Source organism: Triticum urartu, chromosome 6 (genome assembly GCF_003073215.2).
Source record: "Triticum urartu cultivar G1812 chromosome 6, Tu2.1, whole genome shotgun sequence".
Taxonomy (NCBI): Eukaryota; Viridiplantae; Streptophyta; class Magnoliopsida; order Poales; family Poaceae; genus Triticum; species Triticum urartu.
The window spans coordinates 480,363,192-480,388,228 of record NC_053027.1 but is presented as its reverse complement, the minus strand read 5'-3'; the positions used below and the strand labels follow the sequence as shown (position 1 = coordinate 480,388,228).

General features: G+C 48.3%; 1 protein-coding gene and 1 pseudogene across 1 annotated transcript; both read right to left on the bottom strand.

The window, feature by feature from the left end:
* Positions 1-414: 414 nt before the first annotated feature.
* LOC125514391 lies at positions 415-8,173 on the bottom strand (annotated as a pseudogene).
* Positions 8,174-9,882: 1,709 nt separating this feature from the next.
* On the bottom strand, positions 9,883-13,141 carry LOC125514390 (ADP,ATP carrier protein 2, mitochondrial). Its single transcript, XM_048679702.1, has 4 exons — positions 12,987-13,141; positions 11,356-11,836; positions 10,600-10,971; positions 9,883-10,501 (listed from the first exon to the last, which is right to left on the bottom strand). The coding sequence occupies exons 2-4, from the start codon at positions 11,827-11,829 to the stop codon at positions 10,205-10,207; spliced, it is 1,143 nt and encodes a 380-aa protein (XP_048535659.1). The 5' UTR covers positions 11,830-11,836; positions 12,987-13,141; the 3' UTR covers positions 9,883-10,204.
* Positions 13,142-25,037: the final 11,896 nt, after the last annotated feature.

Sequence of the window (25,037 nt, the reverse complement as noted above, 5' to 3'; positions counted from 1 at the left end):
CCATTATACTAGCCGAGCAGAGGAGGGAGAGGTGCCAAAACGAACATGCCACAAAGTTCGTCCGATTTCCCACACCGGGAATCGCATGGCGAGGGCGAGCACCTCCACGCCGATCTCGAGTTTCCTGTGGTAGTGGCCGATGGAAGTAGTAACAAGGAACAGCCGGGCACCCATTTTACCAAGTTGCGGAGAATCGTCGCGCTACAGCCACCCACAGGCGACGACCCGGGCATTGCCTCGTCGCTCTCGGCTTTCCGGCGGCCGGCCCGAAATCCCTTCCGTCAGGCACACAATCCGGCCGGTCTCCGGTGTGCGCTGCGCACCACCATGTCCATGTGGAAGTTAGGCAATCGGCAACTTACACATGACAAACAAAAGTCGCAGGTCAGAAGATGAATCCCAACCTTCAGAATGTGAGTGGCAGATATTCTTTCTTTCTTGAGCATTACACGAAGTGCGCGCAGCCGCGTTGCTCTGGTGCATTACACATGAACTCAACATGACAGTTCGCTCTTCAAAACAGACCCTGGCAAAGCTCAAACACACACGCGGACAGACGAATGGCCTCTACGACGTACAATCAACCGAACCAAATTTACACAGACGCACAGGAGACAATAGCCCTAAGGGCAACCACGAAAAAACAGGTAGTAGTAAAACGCAAACGAAACAAAGACCAGTCTGCTTCAACGGCAGCAGTAGTAACCAAGGCAGGCAGGCAGGCACGTCTCACTTGTACACGGCGGCGGACCGGACTGGACGAAGGCTCAGCTTGACGACGGCCACTCCCGGCGTATGTCGAAGGTGTAGTTGATCTGCAGGTAGCACTTCCGGTCGTCGTCCAGGAACTGCCAAAGATAGAGAGAAACGTCGAACCGTCAGACCTCTGAATCCTGCAGTGCATCTCTGAACAATTAAACTCGATCATCGTTTGATTACCGACCTTGGTCTTGGCAGAGTAGGATCCCCGGGCAAACATCCCGGACGGCGTGGTCTCCTCCGGCGTCACGTACGCGTACGGCTCCGGCTGCGGGCTGAACGTGCCCAGCATCTCCTTTGTGCTGTCAACTGCACCAGCAAAACCATCACGATTCGTTAACTGCAAGCAGAGAATTGGTGAATCGGTTTCATTCGTTTTTACTACTAGTACCTTTGATGCCGGTCTTCCAGACGGTGTTGGTGTAGCGGAGGCCGGAGACGATGTTGTTGCTGACGGAGAAGGTGAACTTGAGCTTGTACGGGGAGCCCTCCTTGAGGGTGAACCACACCCCCTTGCCGCTGCTGGGCTCCACCGGCAGCGGCAGGAAGATGTCCGGCCGCCCCGGGGACTGGATGGACAGGCTCATGATCTTCACGTCCGGCTCCAGCGTCTCTGCACCAGTCAATCAATCAATCACCGTGCATTCAAATCTCACATCGAAATCTCCCATCAAATAACGGATCGTTTTGAATTCTAAATTCTGATGTTAGAAATGCCTTCCTAAAAACATGAACAACGTGCTTAACGGTTTATGCTGTTATGTCAGACAAACAAGGCTGCCTCCCATCAATTATGCCCTGCAAAGACGTGTTGGGCATAATCGGACCAAAAGTCACAAAGACTTAGCTATCACCACGACAAATCATGCATTATTCCCGGGATGCATCACTTTCAGGGCAGCAAGAAGGCACTACGATCAGTACTACTACCCTGTATCTGAAGTCTGAAAACTCTGAACGCATATCGTCAATGGCGAAGGCACAATAGTTCAACCATGCACGGCAACGTACGGGGACCGACCAGACCAGTGCATTCGAGAAAACGGGGGGCTCCATGTGTCTGTTTTTTCCCTACGAAATGATTAGCACGGAAGGACAAGGCCGGACGACCTAGCCAACGGAGCCCACCACCTTTTAAAATTTTCCCCGCTCCAGTTCTACTGTTGAGTAGTACCACTACGGCCGGCCGGCCGGCCGGTGCACAGACGGAGTCGTGAAAACGCTCTATAATTAAGCACGGAAAGCAACGGATGGGTTCACGGGGCAGTGCGTGTTGACGACGGAACACGGCGGTGCTCACATGCCAAACTGCGCAAGTGCCGGTGTCCTACGTACACGTACTGGTACTGGTGGTGTTGCCCGCCATTACGCAGGGTTCACGAGGACGGGGCAAATTGAACGCGAGCAATTATCGATCTGCCCGGACGAGAAGTTCTTGCATGGTTGCAGAGGTTTACCTCCCACGGAGTTCAAATCCACGCTGCCGAGCAGCTGCTCCTTCCACCTCCTCAGGCTCTCGTCGTCCTGCACAATGTCATGGAGAAAGGAGACGCATCAATCGATCCATCCATCGGTCGACGGCAGGCAGCTAGAAGAATTCAGGCGCGAGAATGCGGCGCATGCTGACATGTTACCTTGTCCTTCTCGAGCTGGTCCTTGATGCTGAGGATAGGGCCGAGGTCGATGTGCTCGGGGACCTTCTCGCCGTCCTCGTCCTCCTCCTCCTCCACGCCCTTGCCGCAATGCGGCGGCGCCGCGACGTCGCCGCCGCACTTCTTCCCGTTCGTCGCCGCGGCGTCCCCGGCCCCGCCGTTGCCGTTGCCGTGCTCCGCCACCGCCGCCGCGCACTCCTTGGCCTCCGCAGGCCCGGCCGCGGCGATGTCGGCGACCTTGGAGCAGGAGATGGCTTCCACCGCGGACGACATCCTCCTCAGCTCACCTCACCGGCTGCGCAACAATGGCTGCCCCTTCAACGGCTAGCCAAGAAGGTGGAGACAAAAAGAGGAGAGCGTGGCAAAAGGGGCGGTGGCACGGGCACCGAGAGCTCGCTCGCTGGGGGGCACCAAAAGGAGAGAACGCGCCGGTAGAGGAGGGACGTCGAAGCGGATTGGGACAGGGAGAAAGGGGCGCGGCGCAAGGCTCCAAAAGGAGAGCGCGCGGATCAGAGAGGGAAGGGGCGAGGGACGGGACGGTTGGATCCAGGCAGCTAGGGGTGCAATGGCAGCAGCGCGCCAGAGAGGATAAGGAGGTTTTAATTCCTCTGCGGGCGAGGGTGGTGGTGGAGGGAGGGAGGAGACCAGGGGAGTGGTGGAGGCGACGTGATGGTCACGACGGAAGAAGCCCTCCCGCTCGCGGCACGGCACGGCGCGCGCTGGTACAACTGTACCACCAGCGTTAGTTGGGGCGTTTTATTGTCGATCATGTGTGAGAACTGAGAACCCCTGCTCGTAGATAGAGCCGAGTTCCTGCTAAAAAAAAGATGTAGTCGAGTTAGTGCAGATTAATGGGCCTTTTTCTTTTCCGTATCTCACGGATCATTGCTGTGTTTCTCAAAAAGAAAAAGAAAAGCATTGCTGTGAATGCAACCGAAAAACGGTGCCGCGCATAATTTGTAAGCTGGCAAACCAAGCAAACTTGCTCAATTCGATGTGGGCTTTTAATTTATTTAATACTACAAGGAAGAATGCCTTTCTGTCTAAAGATCTACGGTCTCTTCATTTCTTACGCAATTAATTTTCCCTTTAGCAATCCTGACATTAGAAGTGCAGCGCCTCATGATTAAATCACGAATTACAAATAGCTGAAAAGGCTTTACCTCTTATCTCTAGAGGTAATTCACGTTTCTCCATCTTTTCCACCCAGGAAGATGACGGCTCTGTAAAATTGAGTTATTTCTTGTGTGTATGAGCATGCGCTCCTCTGCTACGTGGTCCCACCACTTTTATGCTGCCGCTGGATCTTTTACGGACGCCGCGGGGTAAGTGAAGATCTGATCTGGGACTGGGGTGGAGAAGTTACCTATCCCAGTGTCCTCCAGCCTGCAGGTTTTTGTCCCAGGTGTTGTCTGACTTGCCCGGTAAAATTCGGTCCGTCCATCACGCTCCAATCATAGATCCGCACGACGCCCTCCCACCCGCAGCGAGTGACGCCCCAATCAATCGGGTCGGGGCCCCCCGCCTCACAGGCGCAGACAGACCAATTCATCTCGGCGGCACGACTTAACGACTCAGCACCGCACACAATTGCTCGCTCTGCAGCGGCAAGTGGCCATTACAGTTTGTCTGCCGACCAGGCAAACGTCGCGGCAAATGCGCCCGCGCATCCATCCTGCTGGGTTTCGCCCGTCTAATCAAGATCACCGCTGCCTGGAGATTCATGAAATGCCAATGATGTGCAGGTGCAGTGCAGATTGCAGTCGCATCATTTCTGTAATATTATCGACGTGATTGTATAAGGAGCTGCAAGAAGGTCTAGCTGAAAACTTGCACTGAAATGTGGTCTGGTCACAAACTATGTACAATCAAGAATGCTGGGCTTCTGTTGCTGACTATATAGTGTGTCGTGATGGCAATTCTGCACAAAATTGTTGGACCTCCGTCGCTCGGTTTCGTCGGAAGCACTCCGGTGGGCGCTGTACGGTGTATGTGCAGCAGAAGATCTACTGCTCTACGATATGAACTGAAGTTTTAACAGACTGGGATATCTACAGGGAAGATTTGTCAGCAACGGCCGATTGGATTTTGCTGATGAAATCGTCGACGGGCATGGTGCCCAACTCCCCGTTATGCCGGGACCTGATGGTGAGCGTCCTGGCCTCGACTTCTTTGGGGCCAACGACCGCCATGAGCGGCACCTTTTGTGTTTCGGCGTTTCTGATTAACTTCGGCAGACGTTCGCCGTGGCATACCTCGGCGCGGATACCTCTCGATTTCAGCTCTGAAGCCACCTCATTACAGTACTGCAACTGAAATTTTGAAACATGTCATGGATTCGTCAGTGATGCTAACAAAAATCAAGCATCTGATATGTGTGTGCCATGCAAATAACAAATAAAAGTATGTTGTTGTCCTGCCTAGGGTCACCTAGATATAAAGTAGTAGTACCTTCTTTACTTCGCACAAATCTACTACAGTACAAGGTAAAAATATTGGTTTAACAAGTGAAACTAATGCAAGGTAGAGGGAGCAAACCTCATTGTTTGTGACAGGTAGAATACGGGCTTGGGTTGGAGCAAGCCAAAGTGGAAAATCACCAGCGTAGTTTTCAATGAGGATGCCAAAAAATCGCTCCAAAGACCCAAGGATGGCTCTATGAATCATGATAGGTCGTTTCTTCTCAGTATGCGAGTCAATATAAGTGATGTCAAACCGTTCAGGCAAATTGAAGTCAACCTAAAATATATGAAAAACGAATGATGTTATATGCCCTTTTCCCTCGAAGAAAATCCACGAATTTGCTTATTCTTTGTAGAAAAAAAATATAACTTACCTGCACGGTGGAACATTGCCATTTTCTTCCAAGAGCGTCCTCAATTTTCAAATCAATTTTTGGACCATAGAAAGCACCTCCCCCTTCATCAACCGTGTATCCCCATCCTTTATCATCTAGTGCGTCTTTCAGAGCAATTGTTGCCTTTTCCCATATGTCGTCACTGCCAACAGATTTTTCTGGCCTGGTTGAAAGGTTTACCTCAAAATTCCGGAAGCCAAACTGCCCCAGTATTTCTTCAGTTAAATCAAGAACTCCTCTAATTTCATCTTTTATCTGGTCTTCGAGACAAAATATGTGGGCATCATCCTGCATAATAAACATATTTTAATATATTTTTACAATGAACATTTGACAGATATTTTTATGGTCTAAAACTTGTTGCAGACACCTAGAGCAGCCCATGTTAGTAATGTCAGAGTAGTGGGCATAATTTTAACAAAATCATATAACATACATAACTGTGAGTCGGGGCCTCCACGTTTTCTTAATAGGGCACAAGAAAAGGTCTACCTAGGGAATTACTGAACAATGCCTTTACTTAAGCATCCATGCTAGTTAAGATAACAATGTGGGAAATAGTCCAGAGAAAATGAAGAATAAATGCAGAACGCTTCTAGAAAAGAACAAATGCCTAAGTACAACAAATCATATGTCATCTCAGAAAACACAAAACCTTGCATAACGTTCAATATTTATCTGGTGGTTGCAGAATACAGGAAAACATCGTCATGCAATTAGACAAAATCAAATTCGGAATCAAGGAAATACCTGTGTGAACCCTCTTACGCGGAACAGCCCGTGCAGAGCACCAGAGAGCTCGTATCTGTAGACAGTTCCAAGCTCTGCCACTCTGATGGGTAAATCCCTGTATGATTGTAGCTTTCTCTTGTATACCAAGATGTGGTAAGGGCAATTCATGGGCCGAAGTTGATATGGCTCATCTTCTACATCCATTTGGTTGTACATATTCTCTTTGTAGAAATCTATATGTCCACTGATCTTCCAGAGATCAGCCTTCGCAACATGTGGAGTGTACAATAGATCATAACCACGTTGCAGGTGAGTTTGTTTCCACGAATCTTCTAAAATGTGTCTGATGATAGCACCTTTTGGATGCCAGAATACTAAACCCCCACCAGCATCTTCCTGTTAAAAGTTGTTTGGCTACAGTCACTATTACCAAAAACAGAATACCACATACGCACAGATAGCAAGGTATTTACAGAGGTCGGGTCTGGATGCCAATGCCAAAGTAATAAAATTGATATAGAATTGACAGTGACAGCAAATATCTGTGAATGCAGATGTGTTGTCAAAATAAGACCACTGCTAGGCCAGACAGAGCGAAGGGATCACTTCATATCACATGGTGTGGTAATATCATTTAATTACTTTGGTTGGATCTGGTGGTCACTTCCTTGCAAGCATGAATGCTAGCATGATGCCATCGAACTTTTAGGGGTCAACAAAATGGTGAAGTCCAATACTGTCGGACACTAGGAAAGTTGAGGCTATGCTTCAATTACTAAGGGATTACTCAGATGGTTTCTTAAGTAAATGTTAGAAGTAAGAATGTAAGATCATACCTGTATAGAGAACAGATCAAGGTCCTGACCTAGTCGCCGATGGTCTCTGCGCTTGGCCTCCTCCTTGAAGTGGATGTAAGCCTTCAATTGATCTTCACTCTCCCATGCAGTCCCATATATCCTTTGTAGCATTTGATTATTCTCATCACCTCTCCAGTAAGCACCAGCAACAGACTCGAGCTCAACAGCCTTTCTCTGTATCTTGCCAGTGGACTCAACATGAGGGCCAGCACACAGATCCCACCACTCTTCTCCTGCATGACACAGCAGCAAGTACATAAAATCCACCGATCATTATTCAGTAATAGCAAATAACAAGCATCGGAGAAGTAAGCTGATACCAAACAATAATATTTACCAATGTGATAAATTGTGATGGGTTCTTCCTTAATTCTCTCCAAAATCTCCAGCTTATATGGCTCGTTAAGCGCTTGGATCCTCTTTTGAGCCTCTTCCCTGGACACCTCCTCCCTCACCAATGGAAGGTTCCGGCGAATGATTCGGTCCTACCAACATACCATGGTAAACAAGTTAAATCCCTCGCTCGACACTCAGAAATCCAATCTGTGATCAAATGTAACCAATGTATGCTCACCATCTCCTTCTTGATCTTCTTGAGGTCCTTATCCGTGAGGGGCTCCATGTCGAAGTCATAGTAGAAGCCATTGTCTATCCAGGGGCCTATGGTCACTTTGGAGTTGGGGAACAGCTTCTGGACGGCCATCGCCATGACATGGGCACACTGCAACAGCGAGCAACCATGCAACAGAAATTAACCAACACTGCTACAGTTGGGGACAGTAACAAAGCTGACTAACTGAACACAAAATCAGCCAACATCAAGTCAGCAACACGCATCGAACGATAAGAAACTGAATGGCTGAAACAGCTGCAATTATGGCAGTAGAAGCACGGAGGAAGAAGGGAAATGGAGGGCAGGAGCAGTACGGTGTGGCGGATGCGCAGCAGGTTCTCGGAGGACTCGTTGGTGGGGAGCACGACGCGCGCCTCCACCACCTCCTCCTCCGCTGCCGTTTCGCTCGGGACCGCGCCTCCCGTTGCCTCGGCGGCCTCCGGTGCCGCTGCCGAGGTCGAGGCGGAGCGGACGGCGGTGCGTGAGGGCCCGCGGGAGGAGAGGGGTTCGAGGGGAGCGAACCCGCGCGGGAAGGCGGCGGAAGGGCAGCGGCGCGGCGAGGAGCGGACGGGGAGGTGACGGTGGTGGGAACGGAGCAAGGGGGCGGAGAGAGTCGCCATTCGGGTCGGCCGGGCGGCGCCGAGGTCAGGGTGGGAGCGTGTGGCGGGCGTTGGCCTCTTGGCAGGCTGGTCGTTGGATATCCTCTCATCGTCTAGTAGCTGAAGCCGCGCTCGTCAGATTGTTCACGGTCTTACACCTGCACCAGCGACAAAGTGTTCTCCACCATGGCACCCGCTGCACAATTTTTCATCGTTTCGTAAGTGAAGTCTTTGGTTCGGTCCGCTTAGAGCATCTCCAATAAAATATGTAAATTTAAAGATGTAAAACACGAGATTTATATCTTTAAAAAGTGTTTTTTGCATCTTTGAAAAAGCGCCAACTCCAGCAGATGATGCAAAACGGAGATATAAAAGAGCAACTCCAATAGAAAATGCAAACTGCAAATGTAAAAATTAATCGGCGGCGGCAGTGGGGACGGCGGCGGCGCGGCACGATTCGGGGCGGCTGCGTCTGGGCAGTGGTGGGGTGGCGGAGGGGCGGCGGGGGTGGTGAATCGGGACGGCGGCAACGCGAATCGGGGCGGCGAAGCAGCGGCAGTGCAGCAGCAGAGGAGCGGCAATTCGAGGCGGAGAAAGGAGCGTCGGAGGGGCGGCGTGTGTGCGGCTCGAGTCCGGGGGCAGCGACAGGAGCTCAGATCAGCAGCACGGCGGTGATTCGACGGCGGAGAAGCGGTCAATTAGGCCGATTTGGGCAAGCAGCGACGAACCGGAGGCGGTGGCGATGGAGCGGTCGGATCTGGCAGTGGGACAGCAACCGCAACGGCGATCGGCTGGGGTAGGGCGGCGGCGGATAACCGACGGTAGTCGCGTCAGCAAAGGCCCCAGCAGGTGAGCGGCTGCGGCGGAGGAGGCGACGGGGTCAGCCATGGCCCGGACGTCAGGCGAGCGAACAAAAGAAAAATGAAATCTGTTGGACATTTCCTATAGGTGAAGATGTATATTTGCACTGTGAAGTATTGTAATTTACATCTTCGAAAGGTGGAGATATATTTTTTTGCATCTGCATCATCTACTAGAAAAGTTCTTTTAGACCTCAGAGATGCAGAAGTTCGTTATTTTTCCGTCTACATCGTCTATAGCACAATCTCTAACAAGTCGCGTAGATGTATGTCACGAAATGCAAATTTTGGAAACAAGAACAAAAAAAAATACACTAGGAAAGGAATGGAGATTTGAGTTTGTTTGATGGTGTCACAAAAAACACTGAAAAACATATGACTTTTTTTTCAAGGTTGAAGTGGCCGCTAGATTTTCTACAAATGATTCAATCCTTAATATGTTCAAGTTTGTTTGATTGTGTCACAGAAAAACTGATGTTCCTTGTGAACAAATCCCATAGGATTCCAATCCTGGGAATCAAACTACCATAGAATTCAAACCTTATGGCCCTAAATTGGGTGCTACCTTAGATGGGTCATTTTCAAATCACTTATGGCGTAGAGAAGCAAAAGATGTACAGGGAAAACAGGAAGAGAGAAAATCAACAAAAGCATATTTTTTTTAAAGTCAAAAATTTCCAGAACTTTAAAACTATTTATGTTTATAACACGAAATATATTAAACATGAAAATACTTATTATTGTTAATGATACGATGTAAATGTTGCGCAAATTTGATCAAAGTTTGTGATGTTTGGCTACGCACTACTACATTTCAGAACTGAGGCAGTGTACTAACACGAATCAGAATCTCACAGACAAAGCAAGTAAAACAAGAATCACAGGTAAATCAATAAGAATTATGAACAGGCAAAGCAACAGCATAAACTAAAAATGCAAACAGAAATAGGATGTCAAGACCAACAGCATAAACTTGGACCATAATAATCTCAGTAGGATTGGAGGACAATGTATTTAAGGAAAATTGCCCAGTAACGATTCAGGGCACATACTCGAACTCAAACTCAACCCCTATGATAGTAAATGTTTTGAGAACGCTGCCGCCAACCTACGACAACCTCTGGAGTTCGATGCCTCCACCAAAAACGAATGTTGGGAAAATCCACCCTCTACAGAAATTATTGCCTTCCAACGTTAAAAAGATAAAAGTTCGCCAGATCCTTGAAGGGCAGGACTGGGAACAGACTTCTCTTGTTCGTCATCATTTCTTCCCCTCTAGGCACCGCCTGAGCCGTACTTCTTGCCGAAGAAGAGGATCTGGAGCTGATCGTAGCCGGAGAGCACACCAGCACCAGCAATGGCACGGAGGATGTTGGCACCAGCACCCTTGAAGAGAGACTTGGCACCCTCCTTCGCCAGGATCTGCTGGAAAGCATCCAAGGAGCTCTTGTACTTGACAGCCTCTCCGGAGGTCATCATCATCCTTCTGCGGACGGTGTCAATGGGGTAAGATGCAAGACCGGCACCGTTGGTGATCAACCAACCAAGAGCAAAGCTGGCAAAGAAGTTGTCCTGCAAACAGGTGAATGGTGATCAAGGATGTCAGTGGCTGTCACACAAACAGAGAAATTTGACAATAGAATGGAATGTGGCAAGGTACTAGAACAAACCTGGAGAGTGCCAGTGAGGAGAACGGGCTTCAGAGAATCATACAGTCCAAAGTACAGACCACGGTAGACAATGATTCCAACACAAGAGATGTTGAATCCACGGTAAAGCCCAGCAATACCATCTGACTTGAGAGTCTTGCGGTAGACATCAACCAGGCCATTGAATTGCCTGTCACCTCCACCCTTGGATGCCTTTGCGTCATTGGCCAGCCTTGTCCTAGCATAGTCCAGGGAGTACACGAAGAAGAGCGAGGAAGCACCAGCGGCACCACCAGAAGCAAGGTTGCCACCGAACCACTTCCAGTAACCATCCTTGTCCTTCTTGAAGTTGAACATCCTCTTGAAGTAATCCTTGAATGCAAAGTTCAAAGCCTAGGAAAAAGACATCAATGAATTAGATCAAGTTAGAACAAGAAAACAATAGCAAAAGAATAATTCTGGTGCATAAAACTAGCATCAGCCATATGAAAACGAAATATTTGAACTAGAATTTCTGGATACAATAGAGATATTCAATGTTATCTCCTAAAATGCATCAGCTGTAAAACTAGCATTCAAAAACAAGACAAACAGATGATAGAGATATTTATTGGACTACCATCAAGAGCATCATCACAAATAACAATACAGCCAGATTGTAAAATGCCGCATTTCATGTGAAGTTCAAAGACTGAGAAAAGGCATTCAACATGCACCATTACCATCATGTGACCATGAAAGCTAATGAAAATAAGCATAACAACAAGAGATGGATACCTGAGTTGGGAAGTAACGGATGACGTTAGCAGTGTTTCCTCTCCACAATGAGCCAAAGCCTTCATCCTTGATGGTGCGGCCAAAGCAGTCACCAATACCCTTGTATGGCTCAGAGAGCCTGCCAGCCTTGATCATCTCATCCTGGTTCTGGATAAGCAGCTTAACACGCTCAATAGGAGCTGCAGCAGTCTTGGAAACTGCAGCAGACACTCCTCCCATGAGGAAGTCAATTGCAAAGTTCTTGACACCTTTCTTCTCAGGTGGTGCATTGGCAAACAATGGAGAAGATGACATCATGGGGACACTGATGCCAAGGTTCTGAGTCATGTAGCTGCTTGTGGTGAAGCGCCTCTCATAGGATGGCACAGAAGGGCAGATGTTGCGAGCACGAACACCCTCAGAGAAGCTGGAGGCAAGGTGGAACTGTCCACCAAACTTCTGCATGACAGACGGGTGGTTAGCACGGTCCGCCATCTCTGACCTGCAACAACAATCAAACCAAAGTACAAGTTAGCAAGCTTGATGTAATTATGAAACAGTGTATAAACTAACATACAGCCAGGAAATAACAAGTAAATCAGGTAAAACGTACTATGTCATATAGATAGATAATAACAAGGATGTAATTAACGAACATTTACACGAACTTGTAACCATAAGAAACATGATAAAGAACCAAAGTGATCTCTACAACTTGGTTAGCCCTAATCTGTATGAATAGCAGTCACAAACACATTTTGGAAATTTACCGATAATCCCTACTAGCAACAAAATTAATAAACATAGTAGTATTGCAACCTGACGGAAACAGTTGAGCCGCTTGAAAATACTCAAATGGGATATTAGAACATGGTTGGCAAAATCAGCACATAATGCTAAACTGAAATTAAGTTTAATCCAGGTGGATCAGCTGAGTCAAAGTGCATCATTAACAGAAACAACTTCATGAGAACTAAAACCCACAGTACAACATCAAAAGATCTTAACTAATCATAAGGAAAGACACGGCTTTCAATTGGTGCATGTGATGTACAACAGAAATCTACTTGCATCTAAACAAACAAAGGCACAAAAACAGATCAGATCTGTTGACATTAACATCCGAGTAAAAAACTCCATTTCTCTTAACACTATGTGGGGCATCTCGCGTCAGGTCAACAGATCAGGTAGCACAAAATAAGACTGGATCTAATTGCACAAAGACAAGACCTCTTTTATCGCATACCCCGACTTGGACGTACAAGGCCAACGACTTCCGGATCCAGAGATCCAAAAAACCGGCGCGATCCAGATGACAACAAACTAGATCGCGCAAAACGACGGGGAAAAACAGGCATCTACACATGAGATCTGACGAACAAAGGAGACAACGAGTTACCAAACAGCAGATCCTCCTTACCGGAGAGGAAGGAGGCACGGATCTGATCACCGAGGACGCGAGACTAGCGCCAGACCGAGTTGAACCGAAGCGGAACGAACACAAATGGATCTACTCGACCAACGGGGAGGCGGATCTATATATACGCCGCGAGCACGGACGACCACGGCTCGCCACAAAGCCAGAAATAGCCTACCGAGAACGAAGAGGAGGGAAGGGAGGGGAGTGGGCGGCCATGCGCGGAGGAACTCACCCTTCGGAAGCGGAGGCGAGGAAGATGGGGTCGTGGCTCTTCCCGGCTCGGCGGCTCCGCTCCTTCCGGTCTTGCGGTGAGAGAGAGAGAGGGGTGACCAGGGGCTGCGGGGCGGGGGAATATATGCGAGGGGGCTAGGGTTTGCGGGATGCGGGCCTCTTTATCTTCGCCCGCCCGCCTGCCCGCCCGTGGAGCGGGGCGGGTCGGGTCGCTCTCGCGGGGGCCGTTACGGCGCGGCGTGCTCGGCTGGCGGTGTGCGGGAGGGGGGAGGGAGGGATCCCGGCCATTTCCCGTGCGTACCCGCGGCGCGGGGCGGGTGCGGCATCTGGGCCGTCGATCGGTCCGCGGTTGGTGGATCGTCGGCGGTGGGCCGCGCGGGTGGCGGCGTCTCTGGCGGTGGGGGCAGGTTCGTCGCGTGCCGGGTCTTTCGATTCGTTCCGTTCTGCTGATCCGCTGCGGGCGGGCGCGCACCGCACAGCGGCCTCGGCGAATGGGAGGGGGCGCGCAGTGCTGGCGTGCGGTGTGCCGTGGTTGGACGGAGCCCGTTTGTTCGGAGGAAAAATGGATCCACGGAAGAGTCGTGTTTGGACTTTGGGGGTGGTCAGATGGGATCGGGCGGGGGAGGAGGTTGGTTGATTGGGGCCGGGTGGTGTGGGAATGGGAAAGGAAATGCGGAACATGGGCTCGTGCGGAACGTGCAAGTGGGCTGTGGAAAGAATTGGAATATCGCCTCTTCTTTTTCCCTTCTGGGGCCCTCGGATGGATGGATGGTCCGGTAGGCTGCACCAACGTGGCGTAGCTCAATCATATCGATTGTTTATACGGTGGAGTATATACCAGTACTTTTCTCTTTGGAAGAAAGTATAACCGTATACTTTTCCCCTCTCTCTTTTTTCTAGATCGGTGTACACGTCGTTTTGGTGCCGGTCTCGACCGTCCATTCTTCGCCTCAAAGGGCATTTTTGCGTGGCGGGCGGGGGTGGCTGGTGTCCAATTCGTCGTTGCAAAATATGTGCTCGTTCAGTGTTTCGGCGGCTAATCTATGGTGTTGACCATACGCACCCGAACTATTAGAAATAATAGAAATGGTGTCGGTGTCCGCCCTTCGATCATATCTATATATTTTCTTTTAAGTCCTAGGACATCTCCAACGTTGATCATCAAAACAAACACGATATCAACAGTGATGCGGAGTCAGCTATCCAATCGTACTCGCGTCCATTTCAAAACAAATTTGAATAACTCGAACAGATTTCATCAAACACAACGAAATAAGCTAAAGTTCTGACATAATTTATATAAAATGGACGATATTTCGTCCGTTTAATCAAAACAAAATTTAAAAATAGGAGGCTAACTTACTGTGACGCCTCCAAAATTAATCGTGCACTAAATATCCACGCAACATGCACGATCAAAATCAGTAACTCACGGTATAATATCACAATACAACTCTACGACACAAAGAATAAACATAAATCTCATAAATTACAAATCTGGGTCACGAGGACCCGTTATTACATCAAGAGTTAGGTCTAAGTACAGACATTTACAAAGGTGTCTTAAGAAGGCGAAAACAAACAACGACTAGATCAAAAAGGCGCAGGCCTCCTGCCTGGGATCTCCAAACTACTCCTGGTCCTAGATCTCCATGTAGTAGCCAAGCTCGGGCTCCTCTCGTTCCTGGGCTCCATCATCTGATCACAATATCCGGGAAGAAAAAATAGATAGCAAGGCAACCGTGAATATTCATCCAAAGTACTCGAAGACTTACATCAGAATTATGCTAAGTATGCATCAGTGTCAAAGGAATTGAGCTATATCGTTGGACTAAACTGCAGAACTGCCAGAATAGAGGGGGGGAAGCCTATCCTAGCGAAGACTAGCATCATCTGCAGCCATCACCTTGCAGCAGTAGAAGAGAGGAGCACATAAAATATATAGTAACATGTTTATATCAACAATGCTCTAGGATCCTTCCTCGATTATCTGCGAGAAAGCGATCCCGGAGTAGAACATCATTTAAGTTTCAAAACTAGTATGCAGTTCTAGTTGTAGTAGATCAGGATACAACTCCAAGCGTCATGCTACCGGACACGGCTATTCGAATAGATTACTTACCTGCAGGGCTGCACCTCATTACCCACACGCTCGATTAACTCTAGCCGGACATACTTTTGGGCACACTTTTATGGGTAATGTCCGGCCTCGACAGATCGATACGTCGTAGACCAACCTAGACTCTTCAGGGAGGTCATCACGCCGGTCTAAATCCAAAGTACGAAGGGGTCTTGGGCTCATCACCCTAAGTACTCCTGCACATTGCGAGACTGGCCGGGGACCAATCCTGGCTACCTCTTTATACAAAGCACGCGCTTATAGATCACCCCAACAATCAACCCACATCTCTGAACAGTGACATCTAGATCGCTTTCGGAAGGAACGTACGACAACGAGGGTCCCTGAGGGAGTCCTGGATAAGGGGGTGTTCGGATAGCCGGACTATACCTTCAGCCGGACTCCTGGACTATGAAGATACAAGATTGAAGACTCCGTCCCGTATCCGGAAGGGACTTTCCTTGGCGTGGAAGGCAAGCTTGGCGATACGGATATGTAGATCTCCTACCATTGTAACCGACTTTGTGTAACCCTATCCCTCTCCGATGTCTATATAAACCGGAGGGGTTTAGTCAGTAGACCAACATACTGTTGGAAATATGCCCTAGAGGCAATAATAAAAGGATTATTATTATATTTCCTTGTTCATGATAATTGTCTTTTTATTCATGCTATAATTTTGTTATCCGGAAATCGTAATACATGTGTGAATGCATAGACACCAACATGTCCCTAGCAAGCCTCTAGTTGACTAGCTCGTTGATCAACAGATAGTCATGGTTTCCTGACTATGGACATTGGATGTCATTGATAACGAGATCACATCATTACGAGAATGATGTGATGGACAAGACCCAATCCTAAACATAGCACAAGATCGTATAGTTCGTTTGCTAGAGTTTTTCCAATGTCAAGTATCTTTTCCTTAGACCATGAGATCGTGTAACTCCCGGATACCGTAGGAGTGCTTTGGGTGTACCAAACGTCACAACGTAACTGGGTGACTATAAAGGTATACTACGGGTATCTCCGAAAGTGTCTGTTGGGTTGACATGGATCAAGACTGGGATTTGTCACTCCATATGACGGAGAGGTATCTCTGGGCCCACTCGGTAATGCATCATCATAATGAGCTCAAAGTGACCAAGTGTCTGGTCACGGGATCATGCATAACGGTACGAGTAAAGTGACTTGCCGGTAACGAGATTGAACGAGGTATTGGGATACCAACGATCGAATCTCGGGCAAGTAACGTACCGATTGACAAAGGGAATTGTATACGGGATTGCTTGAATCCTCGACATCGTGGTTCATCCGATGAGATCATCGAGGAGCATGTGGGAGCCAACATGGGTATCCAGATCCCGCTGTTGGTTATTGACCGGAGAGTCGTCTCGGTCATGTCTACATGTCTCCCGAACCCGTAGGGTCTACACACTTAAGGTTCGGTGACGCTAGGGTTGTAGAGATATGAGTATGCAGTAACCCGAAAGTTGTTCGGAGTCCTGTATGAGATCCCGGACGTCACGAGGAGTTCCGGAATGGTCCGGAGGTGAAGAATTATATATAGGAAGAGCAGTTTCGGCCATCGGGAGAGTTTCGGGGGTCAACGGTATTGTACCGGGACCACCGGAAGGGTCCCGGGGGTCCACCGGGTGGGGCCACCCATCCCGGAGGGCCCCATGGGCTGAAGTGGGGAGGGAACGAGCCCATAGTGGGCTGGTGCGCCCCCCCTTGGGCCCCCCATGCGCCTAGGGTTGGGAACCCTAGGGGAGGGGGCGCCTCCACTTGCCTTGGGGGGCACTCCACCCCCTTGGCCGCCGCCCCTAGGAGATCCCATCTCCTAGGGCCGGCGCACCCCCCTAGGGGGCCTGTATAAAGGGGGGAGGGAGGGCAGCCGCACCCTGAAGCCTTGGCGCCTCCCTCTCCCCTGCTACACCTCTCCCTCTCGCAGAAGTTCGGTGAAGCCCTGCTGCGGTGACTGCTGCATCCACCACCACGCCGTCGTGCTACTGGATCTTCATCAACCTCTCCTTCCCCTTGCTGGATCAAGAAGTAGGAGACGTCACGCTGACCGTACGTGTGTTGAACGCGAAGGTGCCGTCCGTTCGGCGCTAGGATCTCCGGTGATTTGGATCACGACGAGTACAACTCCTTCATCCCCGTTCTTTGAATGCTTCCGCTCGCGATCTACAAAGGTATGTAGATGCATCCGATCACTCGTTGCTAGATGAACTCATAGATGGATCTTGGTGAAAACGTAGGAAAATTTTTGTTTTCTACAATGTTCCCCAACAGTGGTATCAGAGCCAGGTCTATGCGTAGTTCTCTTTCCACGAGTAGAACACAATTTGTTGTGGGCGTAGATGTTGTCAACTTTCTTGCCGCTACTAGTCTTATTTTGCTTCAGCGGTATTGTGGGATGAAGCGGCCCGGACCAACCTTACACGTACGCTTACGTGAGACCGGTTCCACCGACTGACATGCACTAGTTGCATAAGGTGGCTGGCGGGTGTCTGTCTCTCCCACTTTAGTTGGAGCGGATTCGACGAAAAGGGTCCTTATGAAGGATAAATAGAAGTTGACAAATCACGTTGTGGCTTTAACGTAGGTAAGAAAACGTTCTTGCTAGAACCCTCTTGCAGCCACGTAAAACTTGCAACAACAATTAGAGGACGTCTAACTTGTTTTTGCAGCAAGTGTTTTGTGATGTGATATGGCCAAAGTTGTGATGAATGATGAATGATATATGTGATGTATGAGATCATGTTCTTGTAATAGGAATCACGACTTGCATGTTGATGAGTATGACAACCGGCAGGAGCCATAGGAGTTGTCTTTATTTTTTGTATGACCTGCGTGTCATTGAGAAACGCCATGTAAATTACTTTACTTTATTGCTAAATGTGTTAGCCATAGTAGTAGAAGTAATAGTTGGCGAGCAACTTCATGGAGACATGATGATGGAGATCATGGTGTCATGCCGGTGACAAGATGATCATGGAGCCCCAAGATGGAGATCAAAGGAAGCTATATGATACTGGCCATATCATGTCACTATTATTTGATTGCATGTGATGTTTATCATGTTTTTGCATCTTGTTTACTTAGAACGACGGTAGTAAATAAGATGATCCCTCATAATAATTTCAAGAAAGTGTTCCCCTAACTGTGCACCATTGTGACAGTTTGTTGTTTCGAAGCACCACGTGATGATCGGGTGTGATAGATTCCAACGTTCACATACAACGGGTGTAAGACAGATTTACACATGCAAACACTTAGGTTGACTTGACGAGCCTAGCATGTACAGACATGGCCTCGGAACACAGAAGACCGAAAGGTCGAGCATGAGTCGTATAGAAGATACGATCAACATGAAGATGTTCACCGATGTTGACTAGTCCGTCTCACGTGATGATCGGACACGGCCTAGTTAACTCGGATCATGTTATACTTAGATGACTGGAGGGATGTCTATCTGAGTGGGAGTTCATGAATAATTTGATTAGATGAACTTAATTATCATGAACTTAGTCTAAAATCTTTACAACATGTATTGTAGATCAAATGGCCAACGTTGTCCTCAACTTCAACGCGTTCCTAGAGAAAACCAAGCTGAAAGACGATGGCAGCAACTATACGCGGAACCTTGAGATCATCCTCATAGCTGCCCAAGAAAGGATTATGTCCTACAAGCACCGCTAGGTGAAAGCCACCTGCTCTCCTGCAGAACAAGACGTTAATGAACGCTTGGCAGACACGTGCTGATGATTACTCCCTCGTTCAGTGCGGCATGCTTTACAGGCTTAGAACCGGGGCTTCCAAAAGCGTTTTGAGAGAGACACGGAGCATATGAGATGTTCGAAGAGCTGAAAAATGGTTTTTCAAGCTCATGCCCGGTCGAGAGATATGAAGTCTCCGACAAGTCAGCTGTAAGATGGAGGAAAACAGTTCTGTCAGTGAGCACATACTCACTATGTCTGGGTTACATAACCGCTTGACTCAGATGGGAGTTAATCTCCCGGATGACGCGGTCATTGACAGAATCCTTCAGTCGCTTCCACCGAGCTACAAGAGCTTTGTGATGAAATTCAATATGCAGGGGATGGAAAAGACCATTCCTGAAGTATTTGCAATGCTGAAATCAGCAGAGGTAGAAGTCAAAAAGGAACATCAAGTGTTGATGGTGAATAAAACCACTAAGTTCAAGAAAGGCAAGGGTAAGAAGAACTTCAAGAAGGACGGCAAGGGAGTTGCCGCGCCCGGTAAGCAAGCTGCCAGGAAGAAGCCAAAGAATGGACCCAAGCCCGAGACTAAGTGCTTTTATTGCAAGGGAAGTGGTCACTGGAAGCGGAACTGCCCCAAATACTTAGCGGACAAGAAGGCCGGCATCACAAAAGGTATATGTGATATACATGTAATTGATGTGTACCTTACCAGTACTCGTAGTAGCTCATGGGTATTTGATACCGGTGCAGTTGCTCACATTTGTAACTCAAAGCAGGAGCTGCGGAATAAGTCGGAGACTGGCGAAGGACGAGGTGACGATGCGCTTCGGGAATGGTTCCAAGGTCGATGTGATCGCCGTCGGCACGCTACCTCTACATTTACCTACGGGATTAGTTTTAAACCTCAATAATTGTTATTTAGTGCCAGCTTTGAGCATGAACATTGTATCAGGATCTCGTTTAATTCGAGATGGCTACTCATTTAAATCCGAGAATAATGGTTGTTCTATTTATATGAGAGATATGTTTTATGGTCATGCTCCGATGGTGAATGGTTTATTCTTAATGAATCTCGAGCGTAATGCTACACATATTCATAGTGTGAATACCAAAAGATGTAAGGTTGATAATGATAGTCCCACATACTTGTGGCACTGCCGCCTTGGTCACATAGGTGTCAAACGCATGAAGAAGCTCCATGCAGATGGACTTTTAGAGTCTCTTGATTATGAATCATTTGACACGTGCGAACCATGCCTCATGGGTAAAATGACCAAGACTCCGTTCTCAGGAACAATGGAGCGAGCAACCAACTTATTGGAAATCATACATACTGATGTGTGCGGTCCAATGAGCGTTGAGGCTCACGGTGGCTATCGTTATGTTCTCACCCTCACTGATGACTTGAGTAGATATGGGTATGTCTACTTAATGAAACATAAGTCTGAGACCTTTGAAAAGTTCAAGGAATTTCAGAGTGAGGTTGAGAATCAACGTGACAGGAAAATCAAGTTCTTGCGATCAGATCATGGGAGAGAATACTTGAGTCACGAATTTGGCACACACTTAAGAAAATGTGGAATAGTTTCACATCTGACGCCGCCTGGAACACCTCAGCGTAATGGTGTGTCCGAACGTCGTAATCGCACTCTATTAGATATGGTGCGATCTATGATGTCTCTTACTGATTTACCGCTATCATTTTGGGGCTATGCTTTAGAGACTGCCGCATTCACTTTAAATAGGGCACCGTCGAAATCCGTTGAGATGACACCATATGAATTGTGGTTTGGGAAGAAACCTAAGCTGTCGTTTCTAAAAGTTTGGGGATGCGATGCTTATGTCAAGAAACTTCAACCTGAAAAGCTCGAACCCAAGTCGGAAAAATGCGTCTTCATAGGATACCCTAAAGAAACTATTGGGTATACCTTCTACCTCAGATCCGAAGGCAAGATCTTTGTTGCCAAGAATGGATCCTTTCTAGAGAAAGAGTTTCTCTCAAAAGAAGTAAGTGGGAGGAAAGTAGAACTTGATGAAGTACTGCCTCTTGAAGTAGAGAGTAGCGCAGCTCAGGAAAATGTTCCTGTGGTGCCTGCACCAATTAGAGAGGAAGTTAATGATGATGATCAAGATACTTCTGATCAAGCTCCTATTGATCTTCGAAGGTCCACAAGGACACGTTCCGCACCAAAGTGGTACGGCAACCCTATCTTGGAAATCATGTTGTTAGACAACGGTGAACCTTCGAACTATGAAGAAGCGATGGCGGGCCCGGATTCCGACAAATGGCTGGAAGCCATGAAATCCGAGATAGGATCCATGTATGAAAACAAAGTATGGACTTTGACTGACTTGCCCGATGATCGGCGAGCCATAGAAAATAAATGGATCTTTAAGAAGAAGACAGACGCGGATGGTAATGTGGCCATCTATAAAGCTCGGCTTGTCGCTAAGGGTTATCGACAAGTTCAAGGGGTTGACTACGATGAGAGTTTCTCACCCGTAGCGAACCTGAAGTCCGTCCGAATCATGTTAGCAATTGTCGCATTCTATGATTATGAGATATGTCAAATGGACGTCAAAACGGCGTTCCTTAATGGTTTCCTTAAGGAAGAATTGTATATGATGCAGCCGGAAGGTTTTGTCGATCCTAAGAATGCTGACAAGGTGTGCAAGCTCCAACGCTCGATTTATGGGCTGGTGCAAGCATCTCGGAGTTGGAACATTCGCTTTGATGAGATGATCAAAGCGTTTGGGTTTATGCAGACTTATGGAGAAGCCTGCGTTTACAAGAAAGTGAGTGGGAGCTCTGTAGCATTTCTCATATTATATGTAGATGACATACTTTTGATGGGAAATGATATAGAACTTTTGGACAGCATTAAGGCCTACTTGAATAAAAGTTTTTCAATGAAGGACCTTGGAGAAGCTGCTTATATATTAGGCATCAAGACCTATAGAGATAGATCAAGACGCCTCATAGGTCTTTCACAAAGCACATACCTTGATAAGATATTGAAGAAGTTCAATATGGGTCAGTCTAAGAAGGGGTTCTTGCCTGTGTTGTAAGGTGTGAAATTGAGCTCAGCTCAATGTCCGACCACGGCAGAAGATATAGAAGAGATGAGTGTCATCCCCTATGCCTCAGCCATAGGGTCTATTATGTATGCCATGCTGTGTACCAGGCCTGATGTAAACCTTGCCGTAAGTTTGGTAGGAAGGTACCAAAGTAATCCCGGCAAGGAACACTGGACGGCGGTCAAGAATATCCTGAAGTACCTGAAAAGGACTAAGGACATGTTTCTCGTTTATGGAGGTGACGAAGAGCTCATCGTAAAGGGTTACGTCGACGCTAGCTTCGACACAGATCTGGATGACTCTAAGTCACAAACCGGATACGTGTATATGTTGAATGGTGGAGCAGTAAGCTGGTGCAGCTGCAAGCAGAGCGTCGTGGCGGGATCTACATGTGAAGCGGAGTACATGGCAGCCTTGGAGGCAGCGCATGAAGCAATTTGGGTGAAGGAGTTCATCACCGACCTAGGAGTCATACCCAATGCGTCGGGGCCGATCAAACTCTTATGTGACAACACTGGAGCTATTGCACTTGCCAAGGAGCCCATGTTTCACAAGAAGAGCAGGCACATCAAGCGTCGCTTCAACTCCATTTGTGAAAATGTTCAAGATGGAGACATAGATATTTGTAAAGTACATACGGATCTGAATGTCGCAGAACCGTTGACTAAACCTCTCCCTAGGGTAAAACATGATCAACACCAGAACTCTATGGGTGTTCGATTCATCACAATGTAACTAGATTATTGACTCTAGTGCAAGTGAGAGACTGTTGGAAATATGCCCTAGAGGCAATAATAAAAGGATTATTATTATATTTCCTTGTTCATGATAATTGTCTTTTATTCATGCTATAATTGTGTTATCCAGAAATCGTAATACATGTGTGAATGCATAGACACCAACATGTCCCTAGTAAACCTCTAGTTGACTAGCTTGTTGATCAACAGATAGTCATGGTTTCCTGACTATGGACATTGGATGTCATTGATAACGAGATCACATCATTAGGAGAATGATGTGATGGACAAGACCCAATCCTAAACATAGCACAAAATCGTATAGTTCGTTTGCTAGAGTTTTTCCAATGTCAAGTATCTTTTCCTTAGACCATGAGATCGTGTAACTCCCGGATACCGTAGGAGTGCTTTGGGTGTACCAAACGTCACAACATAACTGGGTGACTATAAAGGTATACTACGGGTATCTCCGAAAGTGTCTGTTGGGTTGACACGGATCAAGACTGGGATTTGTCACTCCATATGACGGAGAGGTATCTCTGGGCCCACTCGGTAATGCATCATCATAATGAGCTCAAAGTGACCAAGTGTCTAGTCACAGGATCATGCATTACGGTACGAGTAAAGTGACTTGATGGTAACGAGATTGAACGAGGTATTGGGATACCGACGATCGAATCTCGGGCAAGTAACGTACCGATTGACAAAGGGAATTGTATACAGGATTGCTTGAATCCTCGACATCGTGGTTCATCCGATGAGATCATCGAGGAGCATGTGGGAGCCAACATGGGTATCCAGATCCCGCTGTTAGTTATTGACCGGAGAGTCATCTCGGTCATGTCTACATGTCTCCCGAACCCGTAGGGTCTACACACTTAAGGTTCGGTGACGCTAGGGTTGTAGAGATATGAGTGTGCAGTAACCCGAAAGTTGTTCGGAGTCCCGAATGAGATCCCGGACGTCACGAGGAGTTCCGGAATGGTCCGGAGGTGAAGAATTATATATAGGAAGTGCAGTTTCGGCCATCGGGAGAGTTTCGGGGGTCAACGGTATTGTACCGGGACCACCGGAAGGGTCCCGGGGGTCCACCGGGTGGGGCCACCCATCCCGGAGGGCCCCATGGGCTGAAGTGGGGAGGGAACGAGCCCATAGTGGGCTGGTGCGCCCCCCCTTGGGCCCCCCATGCGCCTAGGGTTGGGAACCCTAGGGGAGGGGGCGCCTCCACCCCCTTGGCCGCCGCCCCCCCTAGGAGATCCCATCTCCTAGGGCCGGCGCACCCCCCTAGGGGGCCTATATAAAGGGGGGGGAGGGCAGCCGCACTCTGAAGCCTTGGCGCCTCCCTCTCCCCTGCTACACCTCTCCCTCTCGCAGAAGCTCGGCGAAGCCTTGCTGCGGTGACTGCTGCATCCACCACCATGCCGTCGTGCTGCTGGATCTTCATCAACCTCTCCTTCCCCTTGCTGGATCAAGAAGGAGGAGACGTCACGCTGACCGTACGTGTGTTGAACGCGGAGGTGCCGTCCGTTCGGCACTAGGATCTCCGGTGATTTGGATCACGACGAGTACAACTCCTTCATCCCCGTTCTTTGAACGCTTCCGCTCGCGATCTACAAAGGTATGTAGATGCATCCGATCACTCGTTGCTAGATGAACTCATAGATGGATCTTGGTGAAAACGTAGGAAAATTTTTGTTTTCTGCAACGTTCCCCAACACATACACAACAACAATCATACCATAGGCTAGCTTCTAGGGTTTAGCCTCTCTGATCTCGTGGTAGATCTACTCTTGTACTACCCATATCATCAATATTAATCAAGCAGGACATAGGGTTTTACCTCCATCGAGAGGGCCCGAACATGGGTAAAACTTCGTGTCCCTTGCCTCCTGTTACCATCCAGCCTAGACGCACAGTTCGGGACCCCCTACCTGAGATCCGCCGGTTTTGACACCGACATTGGTGCTTTCATTGAGAGTTCCTCTGTGTCGTCGTCATCAGGAAGGATGCCTCGCCTCGTCTTTAAAGACGGCACCGTTGCTAAGGGAGCTTTGGCTGTCGGCCAAACCCTCCGGCTAGGTGGTTTTCTTATGACCGCCTGTTCGGCTTCTGTGCCAACGATGACCTCTCGAGCCATCGAAAACAATCTTCATGTCAGCTCGGAACTCGCCGAGCAGTTAGATCCAATGGAGCTCTCCTCCATACACGGGCTCTTGGATCGCTTCGCCGCCCTGGGAGTCGCTACGGATTATGACCAGATTGGGCCTAAACCCGATCTGAGAGAGATTAACTCTCCCCAAGTCACCCATCATGTTGCCGTGGTAGAGGGACAGTGCAGTGACCCTTCATCTATCTTAAGGACTCGCTACGTCCGGATTCCCGATCCC